Genomic DNA, 10,369 nt, shown 5'->3' with positions numbered 1-10,369 from the left:
TTATGAATTTTAAAACGTTTATTTATTTATTACATACTATACATAAAACTTGCATAAATGCATTTTAAAGAGGGTATTATCTGAAGCAAATTTTCAGTATTTTCCGGTGATATATATTCAGAAATATAAAACCCCCCCTAAAATATATTCCTGGGTGCGCCCTGTATATGTACATATGTACCGAATATTTTTTCCAACTAAAAAAGATCTGAAAAGGTACAATTGTACCTACTTTTCCATCACTGCCTAGGACTCTGGGATATATACGACGCCCCTTGTAGGGGCTTCATGTGGCTGGTGTGGCCAGTTTGGCGCTTACCATCGTTTTTATACCTCTGTACACATTTATATATTTATTTGTATTTATTTATTAAAATATCATAATGTCAATTGAACAATAAGTTTTGACTGACTATAAAGCAAAAGGACTTAAAACTAATTAAAATATGTAGTCGCATCGTAAAAGTTTAAAAAGAATCAAATGGCTGAGCGAACTTCGTCGGAAAAAAGTTCGCTGTCAATATTAAAATACACTGCAGTGTATGAGATTGCACACAACCAAAGTGACGACGAAGTTTGTCTGACGAAATTCCGCGATAATAGATTTATCTGTAATTTTTCCGCTGCCGCCAGTCTCAAAATAAGCTGCCAGCTATCACTGAAAAAATTGCTCTGCTTCTTCACTTTCTTAGCTGATAACACATATCCACAAAAAAAAATCGATGAAAGGTTCCTTTGACCAAACCTAGTCTGTTATATGTTTTTATGGTCACTGAACACGAATCTGAAGTCCATTTTTTTCTAACCTCAAAAAACATCTCGGATTTTACGTGACAGAGAAAATCCGAGGTATTTTTTGAGGTTAGGAAAAAATCTAGACATGATGGAGTAAAACGGACTTCAGATTCGTGTTCAGCGACCCCAAAAACATTTGATAGACTAAGTTTGGTCAAATGAACCTTTCGTCGATATTTTTTTTGTGGATCTGTGAATTTATTAGGAAGCAGCAGAATGGGAAAATTTGGGAATTCCTGTTTTAGATTTTGTATTTTTTATATTTTTTATTTCTCATTCAGCTGACGATGTTTTCGTAAAACAGAATTGGGTGCAATGTTGTGACGAATATCCCCTTACGGCATCGCTCGTCCGACGACGCGTCGTTCGCTCAACATTTTGGTTCTGTTTATACTTTAAGCTACGTACTGCTCCACTGGATAGAGACAGGTCAAAGCTGGCAACATTAAGGGTATTCATCAAACCTTATAAATCCATTATAAACCGTATAAACTTATAATTGTGTAAACTTCATAAATTAATTGTCAAAATTTGTATGGAAACTCGTTTACACATTTCTGATCAATTTTTCCATCGATTCCACTGAACAAAATTTGATAAACTGAAGCCAATGCAACTTTGTCACAACTCTAGCTGTGTTTTATTCGGGCAATAAGCGGGATCCTCATAACCAAAGAAAATACGACTATTGCAGCTAGTGTAAACGAAAGAAGAGTAAGGGCGTTCATGTAACAGAGTGCTTAAATTTATAAAAATATCTGCCTGAGAAAGTTATCGGTTTAGATGAATACCGCTCTTGTTTAGTCCCGTTAGGGTTCTCATCAAGGCAGCATACTTTGCATAGGTAGATTTAATCATTTTTCCGCCCCTCTTCCTGACACCGTGCCGCCGCCCACTTTTGATTCTCGGTAACCGATTTATCCATTTCTACCAAACCCGGGACAGATATTTCCCTGCGTTGAGTGAAGCTAATTTTCAGAAGTACGAAAACTAAAACATTTTTTAATAACTATAGCAGCCACCTCATGTATGTAGAATGAATATTTGCAATAATCGCTAAGCAATAAATAAGACTTTTTTGTAATTTTTTTAGAAAATGGTCGTCGCAGCCATAAACGATGAGTATTAGCAACGATGATTATTAAAATTTTAAAAATTTGCATTTTTAAGACGTACACAAAGTAGAAGTATGGGCAACATACATATTTTCTATAATAATTTTATATTTTTGTTATTGCTTCAACCGTTTTTATTGCGTCTTGGGTTCATCCATCACTAAAAATTGTAAAATAATTTTTTTTTTATAAACCAATGAAAAAAAACAAAAACTAACTAAAAATCAAAAAAATAAACTTTGAAACCTTAAGTATCAACTCAAGAATTATGAAATTGTGTAATTAAGCGCTTGTGCATTTACAACTATATTTGAAGTCCGGCTTGGCAAGGATCTACCTAGCACTATTGGGGCGACAGTTTTCATCACCGTTTCCTTAATTATTACGATCCGCAACCCGGCTATAACGACTGTTTTTTCTGCGATTCTTCTCAGCTCGTAGAAATTTAGGTACAGTAAAAAAAAAATCGACCTGAGCCATGGCGATGGAGAGGGTTTGGAATAAAAGGACGACAGGAGAATGGAGAACCCCTTTAAATGTGGTACATTTGTTCCAAACGAAACAATCATAAAAATTCAGCGAATTTTCACCAAAATTGTATACTTTTTTTACGAATTTTTGGCAATTTTTTTTTGCTGACGGTGTCACTCATTTTCTTCCATACAAATTATGGACAACACTGTCAACAAAAAAAAATGCCTAAAATTAACGGTTTTTTGTAGCCATATAAAACTCTAAAATTGCATGGGCTATAAAACTACATACACAAAACTTCCAAAAATTCGTAAAAAAAAAGTATAAATCATTGGTCAAAATTAGCTGAATTTTCATAATTTTTGATCAAAGCTTGAAATTTGGATTTGTATGGGTTTTGTTATAGAATGAACTATAGTTTTACAAGAATGTAATTAAAATTAAATAATATAAAAATAAATAGTCAAAACTTGTTAATATGTGGCGATCTTACAATTATGCAACGCAGTGTAGTATCGTCACAAAATTGTAGGATAATTTTCTCGAGATTTCTACGCCACAAAATTTAAAAAAAAAAATCTTTAAATTTTAGTATAATAAAGCCCATTTTAAAAGGCTGTTCAGGTATCGAAATACCGTACAACGAATACGGAAGAAATACAGGACATTAAACGAAATACAGAACATTTGGTGTCCCGTATAAAAGAAATAAATTACTAGGACAATTGGTCAAAAAAAGGGGACTGTATGTATAACAATTTTAGAATAAATTTTAGAGTGTGCCAATAAAAATTTTTTAAATGGAATTTTAGTTTCTCAAATCATAGTCAGCTTTTATTCAATGTAATATTTTTCATTTGGTGACACACTATTTTTTTACACTTGATTCGTTCATTTTGGCAAGAAGAGCCGGTTAATTTTAACATTTTGAGTTATCTTAAATTATTAAAATTAAAAAATCTAAAATTTCAAAAATTACAAAATAGCTGTGACAGATATTCGGCTTACTGCCATTTTTTTTGCAGTGGCATTAAAAACTCTTGTGGGATTTGCTCATATCCCGCGAGTCAGGAGTATAAATACTCAATTGAATAAACCATCCACTGGAGTAGTTAAGTATATACAAATATATATGTACAAAAGTGTGTATGTATGTATGTACATTAAGAAAATACTATGTAATTGAATCTCTGATACGCAATGCTTACTTTCAAGCAGTGTACGAAAATAAACTATATTGTACGTTACTATTTCGTTTCGTTTATTACTTCAACAGTTCGGTACAATACGAAAACAAAACGGCTGAGTTCACTTTGCGATAGTACACTGCAGTAGTTTAGTAGTTACAGACAAAACAACAAACGAAATGAATCGTGCAGAGAAAAATGTATGTATGTATGTACATATATGTAATAACTAAATACAAAACGAATGGCTGCAATGAATAGAAAAAATAAAAATGTTTTTTAATTGAACTGGATATGAAAATTTACAGAAAAAAATATTTTTCACGTAATTGAAACGTTTGCATACATATAAAACGTACAATATGGTACAATTGTCGCAAACGAAAAGCAAACGTTTCTCGTTGGGGAAAATTACAGTGAATCTTACAATTTGTTTCTGATCATGATGATCGATGAGCAAATGGGAATTGTTTTGTACAGTTTATTTTCGTACCCTGCTTTCAAGTAGAAGATGATACATGCACATATCCGGATAGTACGTACATAGATGCATAGTATTCTCCAGAGGTGTAGGTATGCACGAAAGAATGGCCACCAATTACCGCCCGCCCGACTTCAAATATAGTTGTATATGTATGAGATTTTTAGTTCGTTTGTATTTTTTTTTAAGTTTCCTTTTTGTTTAAACTTTATCATGCATTTCAGTTTTCAGGCATGACTCTAACTCAAATAACTTTTCAATTATAAATATCTGATATACATACATACATATCTATGTATGTGAATATGTATATACAAATGTAACATAAATTTGATGTGCATTGACTTTAGTGAGTCGCGTTCAAATGTATTTCATTTTTGATGATTCAGCTTTGCGGTTTTCGTACATTGTTTCTTCATGTTCTCATCTTTCCATCAATATTTTTATTTACTTCTATTTTGTTGATATTCTTTTTTTTTTTTGTTTTGCCATTAAAAAGATTAAGAGTAAATTTTCAGACGAAATGCCGGTTTATGTCACTGGCTATTTCAGAATTTGGCAATTGTGAGAACTAAGCAGTGAGTTGTTGTAGATATTTGATATTGTATGTAATTGTTGGCCACATTTGAGTCTAAATACGACACTTTGCGGTCAGTTAACATTAATTAGATGCATATTCATCAATATTGTAGTTTTTGTATCAACTTTGTTACAAATTGCCATAGATTTCGGAAAAAAAGAGTACGAAAACTATAAATATCAGAGATTTAATGAGTCACTCAATTCACGTTGCTTATTTATCTACTATTGATTCATGGTTTAATAACTACGTTGCGATGAGCGTTTCAAAAGCAGTTGTATGTAACATCGACAGAAAGATTTTTTTTTTTAATATTTTAATCGGTTGTTCTCTATTTGCAAGACCCAGTTGAGACGGCAAGGAAATGGGCTTAATACTTGCTTTGAAAAATACTTGTGTTATTTCCGAATAGGCCAGTGCCATCAGAAAATGTTGTACTGTGAACTTGCTCTGTGGGAAAACGATTCGATTCTACGACCTGGCTCAGCAGTTGAAGTCTACAGTTGATATTATTGTTGTTGTTGTACTCTTAAATAACACTAATCTGTATGCATTTCGGGCAAGAGTTGTCGCACGATTTTCATAAATTTACTGAAATCAATTTTTATTAATAAAACTTCAGCAAAATATTTTAAGAGCGCTTCCGGCGTTATACAAATTTCTAAAGTTGCCAGACTATCACTTTTGCAAGTGTGTGCACACGCCATCTTTAATGATCTCAGTGGCATCTTTTGGGGGATAGCAAAATTATATCTGAGCAGCGACATCTATTTGTCATATTGTTCAGCACAAACGACCTGCCATACATTAATAAATTGGAAACCACAAAATTAAAGATTTAAATATATTTTTAAAGACCGCCAACATAGAGTAACTATTCTGTTCTATTTTTTTAATAGCCCGTACTTGTTTCAAGTATTATACCGCCCAAAATTGGGTTCCTCGCAAATTCATTTGCCTTTTATGTTTCCCCAAAGCACCGATCTGGCAGGACAACTTATCATGTCAGCGCCGTCTCTGCCCCTATCGACGACGTTGACGTCTGCCCCGGACACTGATTTTGATTTGTCTTCCATCACCCGCAAAGCTTTAAGACTGACTTCTTTAGTGCACGGATCTATACGATTTTTTGCTGATAAACCTATGGAACGTCACCTGAACTAGCTAGCATAGCACTTTATTTCCAAACTATAGACGAATAGATTCATAATTGCATCTAGGATGAATTGTAAACAACTGTTTATACCGGCGCTATGCATACTCTTTTGCATATTGGGTAAGTAGTCCAAATACCTGTTGGTGAAAGAGGGGATGTGGGCCGTGGTTGAACCAGGGAAGAGACAATTGTGTAAACTTTGTGTAGACTTAAGTGTAAAGAAGGTGGTAATTACATACGATAGGCACTACTTATTAATAATTCAAGACACAAAACTAAATACATTAGGGAAGGAAATGTGTCTATAAACTTTGCAAGTGAATGACTGGAGATTAGCGACCTTCGTCGGCGCAAAAGCACCTGTATGAAAACAGGTATTCGAATACATGTTTTTATAAAAGTAGAAATAATGACGCCAAAAATTTCTCTACGGACAATAATTTGAATCTTCCCACCGGATGCATTTAAGTAGGTACAATACAAATGTGGCTCTTCATGCAGTGAAATGCTGCTTCTCTGAAATACACATTCAAACTTGATAACCTTCGACCCCAACGCTGTTATGAAAGCAACTTATGCTGGAGAAAGTTGATTGTATTATTACATATTTGCTATTCATGCTTTGTCTTATTATCAGAAAGCCTATAGACGGGACTCCAGCTCAGATTAAAAGATAAGAAAATTGCTCGAGCTACTTTGACGCTGCCTTAAAGAAAATATGTATATGCTAATGACGTGTTAAGAAATTTCAGTATAAAGAAGATTTCTTTTGATTACTACCATAGAAAATATTTACTATTAACGAACTTTTTTCCAGTGCCTTCTGTGCTATCAAACACTGCCTTCCTTATTCCACCTAAAAGTCAACACCTTTTCGAGCTGACCAATGCCGTGTCTATGCACGATTTAAAGCGTTCCAGCACTGAGCAAGCCAGTTACATATTTCGATCCCAGTTGAAGGTGAACTCCGTTTGGAACAGTGAAAAAGCTCAACTTCTGCAGGTTTACTTCACATATTCGAAAGTCAGCGCTCCTGCAAAAGCCCGCAAATCAAGTATCAATGCCGAAATAACAAAAATACCAGACCGTCCTTTCTACGTGAGTCTCGTCGAGGGAAAGCCCAGCAAAGTTATAGCACATACATCTCGTGATCAATCGCTTCTGAATTTGGAACGCGCCTTTGCGTCGCTTTTGCAATTGCGGTATCAGAATGGTCCTGTAACAGAGGTAGATGTCTCTGGCAAGTGCAATGCATTCTATGCAGTTAAGTCATCAACAAGAATTGAGAAGATCAAAACAGATTGCTCACATTGGGATTTGAAAGTAAACTATAGGGCAGAGAAGGCGTTGGGTGAGAGCTAGCAAATCAATAATCAATAATATTCGTTTGATTTATGTATATTTTTTAAATGGTCTTTTACTTTAGGTATTTCGCAAGTGTCGCAAGAAATTGTTGAGTATGAGCTAAGTGCTGTGGGCACACTCATGCAAGCCATATCCTCGGAAAAGCATCGCACTGCACTAACATCCAAACCTGATGTGGGAAGTGAAGTAAGCTCGCGATTCAGCTTAACACATCTCGTAGAGAGTTCCGACATAGTGGAGCAGCTGAAGTTTAATACGCTAGATGAAGCAATAAAAAGCTTGCTCGAGTGGTATCGCGTTTTCGATATCGATGCAGACGTAGATGGCGCGCTTAGCGAAATTAAGGACAGCACTGTAAGAATATTATAGTATGTGATATTATTTGTTCAATTCCTTTATTCACATGCTTACAGCTGAAAGAGCGAATTGCAAACTTTGACTCTGAGTTTTCTAACGAGCATGTTGGGAAGCAATCGCTGGCTCTGGCTATTGCTGAACTTCTGCCATTGGCTCGAATAACCAAGCACGAGGAATATGTTGAGATCCTTAAAGCGCGTAAGGATTCTGCTAAACCATTAATTGATCTGCTTGCGGCCGTTCAATCAAGTGATGCTCATAATGCTATAACTGAGTTATACAAATTCGATAATGAAGACGATGCTGAACTCCTGGAGCAATATCTGCAATCGCTCGCTATTGGCTCACATCCTGAACGCACTGTCATCGAAGATCTGTTCGAACGTTTACAACCTAAAACAGAAAATGAAAAAATTCCAAATGAAAAGCTTCGCGATACTGTGGTCCAGACAGTCGCTGCTCTAACGCGCCAATCTAGTTTCGATCCCAATGACGCGCTCTTACACAATGTACGTCAATTCATATTGAAAAATCTCAATGAAGATTGTAAGGAGATCGACTGTAAATTAATTTATATACGAGCGTTGCAAAATCTCCAAGATGTTAGCACATTGCCCATGCTCTTCAACAGCGCTTTAACGGGCGAAGTAGCCGAATCGGTTGCTGCTTTGCAGGCTTTGAAAACTTTCCCCATTGTGAACTTCAATGAGAAGCATCGTCGCAGTCTAGCAGAGATTTTCTACCAATCTAAGCGCAAATACGACTCCTCGGCACGTGTTATTGCCTTGGATATATTGCTTGCGCTCAAACCAACCAAGGAGCAATTGAGCCAACTTCTGCTTTACCTGAACTCTAATGATCGCCACTTTGAAATTAAGACTTTCGTTATTCAAAAGCTCCGCATGATTTCCGATAAGTGTCCACGTTTTAAAGCATTATTGAGTTCTTGCCTAGCCGAGCTTCCCGAAGTAAATAATTACAATGTAATAGCTCAGAAAGGGCTTACAACTGTTCTGACCAGAGAGCTCTCGCTGACGCCAGCATTCAACGAATCGTTATTAAGTGTGCAGGAGATCTATCAGGGTGTGTTAAAACGTGGCACTGTTGAACTGTTGCTGGGTGCAGGAAAAGAGGAGTTTAGCACTTTTAAGGTAAAAATTTAGACACACATACTCTTTCGCATTTTTTATTAAACGCTTATTTCTTTACTTTTACAGATTGGCATTTACACTACTGGGCTCACGTCTTTTGTTGCTAATTCTGAAGACGAGGCAGAAAATGATTTAGACGACAGTCCAGCTACTGCTGGGATGGAAATCAGTGTACAAGGGGTACATTTACGACCACTTGTTTTCTTCACCGGCCAAGGTGAGCTAATGGGCCACGTTTGGAGTGGCACTGCCTCTGAATCAACGCCGGCATATCAAGCAACAATTCTGGCGGAGGATCATGAGCATTATATTATACTTTCGTCTGGTGCGACAGTTTATATGCGAGTGGTAGGCACTCGCTCGATCGATCTGAACGGCAAAGTAGAGTTGAGTTTGTGGAATCGCAATGCAAATACGGAAATCAATCAGAAGTAAGTGAATGCTGGTGCAATATATATGTTACCGGCCGGCCAAACCCGATCTTGGGACCAACTAGGTTTTCCTAGGCTAAACTATTTCCAGCTAGATCCAATATATACTTCTAATGCGGAAATAAGCTGGATGGGGGTTATTTTTATATTTTTAAGTGCGGCCGAAGGCCTCCTACGCGGGAAGGTGTTCTGCGCAAAAATAATGTGGCCCCTGATCTGGTTTAGCCCAGGCAAAACAGTTTGTCCCAAGATCGGGTTTGGTCTGCAACACGTATACAAGATAATAGAAAGTAATCGAATAATTTGCAATTGCAGCACTGGAGCCGCAGTCGTTGGATATATGGTGGCCGGTTTCACATACGCAAGAGTGGAAAACAAATTTACTGTGACTAGCGAACCGCGCATAACTCTGCAAGCCGATATCGATTTCTACTCCGGCGTAAAATTATGTATGAAACTGCAACGGCCGGATTTATTGCTAAAGTGAGCTGCGAAGAATATTAAATACATGTTTAAATAACTCATTATTTCTTACTTGCAGCCAATCAAACATTAAATCAGTTTATTTGACACCGAACTCCTATTATAAACACATTCGCACGAAAACCACACATAAACTTGCAGGCCGTACATTGGCCTTGAACCAGAAGAATAATGAAATGTGCAATCTTATCTTCAGTGATGATAATTAAAATTTTTGACGTGAGTTCTATTTAGTAAAGTGCATACCGTTTAATACTCACTGCTCTCTATCCTTATATTATTAATAATAGCAGGAATCTCAAATAAAAACTATGGCATACATAAATGGCCTTCATAAGCCTTAAGCTATGACATACATAAATGACCTTAATATTTGACTTTAAAAAGAAAGTGTTTTGTATATTGTGTAAATTAGTGCATTTATAATGACAATAAATAAATAAAGAAAATATTTTTATTATCATAAAAATTTAACTATTTATTCACCCTAAATTTGCACGAAATTTGTTATTTCAATTTAAAAGTGTGGTAAGAAAATGCTCCCCCGTATACCGCTATTTGATGAAAAACTACAATTTAAAACAAGTAATTTTTAAGCGAAAATAAAACCGACTTCAATGCTCATATTAAAATTCCTGCAAATGATCTCATAATCCGATGCCAACAGGAGGAAAATTCCCCGATTTTGGTGGAATTTTAATTCCTCGGGAGGGGGAGGGGAATCGCTTTTATTAGATAATTCCTGTTGAGAATAAAATTACAACTTGTAATAACAATCTCTCATGTAACCCTGT

At 35.8% G+C, this 10,369-nt stretch overlaps 1 protein-coding gene and 1 long non-coding RNA gene across 2 annotated transcripts; one reads left to right on the top strand and one right to left on the bottom strand.

Moving 5' to 3' along the window:
- Window positions 1–466: 466 nt before the first annotated feature.
- On the bottom strand, window positions 467–6,281 carry LOC108379505 (uncharacterized). Its single transcript, XR_001849484.1, has 3 exons — window positions 6,270–6,281; window positions 5,111–5,114; window positions 467–580 (listed from the first exon to the last, which is right to left on the bottom strand). It is a non-coding gene; the product is annotated as an uncharacterized LOC108379505 (long non-coding RNA).
- Mtp (microsomal triacylglycerol transfer protein) lies at window positions 5,669–10,042 on the top strand. Its single transcript, XM_017635861.1, has 7 exons — window positions 5,669–5,908; window positions 6,606–7,139; window positions 7,215–7,507; window positions 7,567–8,661; window positions 8,728–9,092; window positions 9,408–9,575; window positions 9,634–10,042. Exons 1-7 carry the CDS (start codon window positions 5,854–5,856, stop codon window positions 9,782–9,784), a joined length of 2,661 nt encoding a protein of 886 aa, XP_017491350.1. The 5' UTR covers window positions 5,669–5,853; the 3' UTR covers window positions 9,785–10,042.
- Window positions 10,043–10,369: the final 327 nt, after the last annotated feature.

This window comes from Rhagoletis zephyria, unplaced genomic scaffold (assembly GCF_001687245.7).
Source record: "Rhagoletis zephyria isolate East Lansing unplaced genomic scaffold, Rhagoletis_zephyria_1.1 Rzeph_scaffold_16546, whole genome shotgun sequence".
Classification (NCBI taxonomy): domain Eukaryota; kingdom Metazoa; phylum Arthropoda; class Insecta; order Diptera; family Tephritidae; genus Rhagoletis; species Rhagoletis zephyria.
The sequence above is the reverse complement of the archived record's forward strand: the minus strand, read 5'-3'. Positions and strand labels throughout refer to the sequence as shown.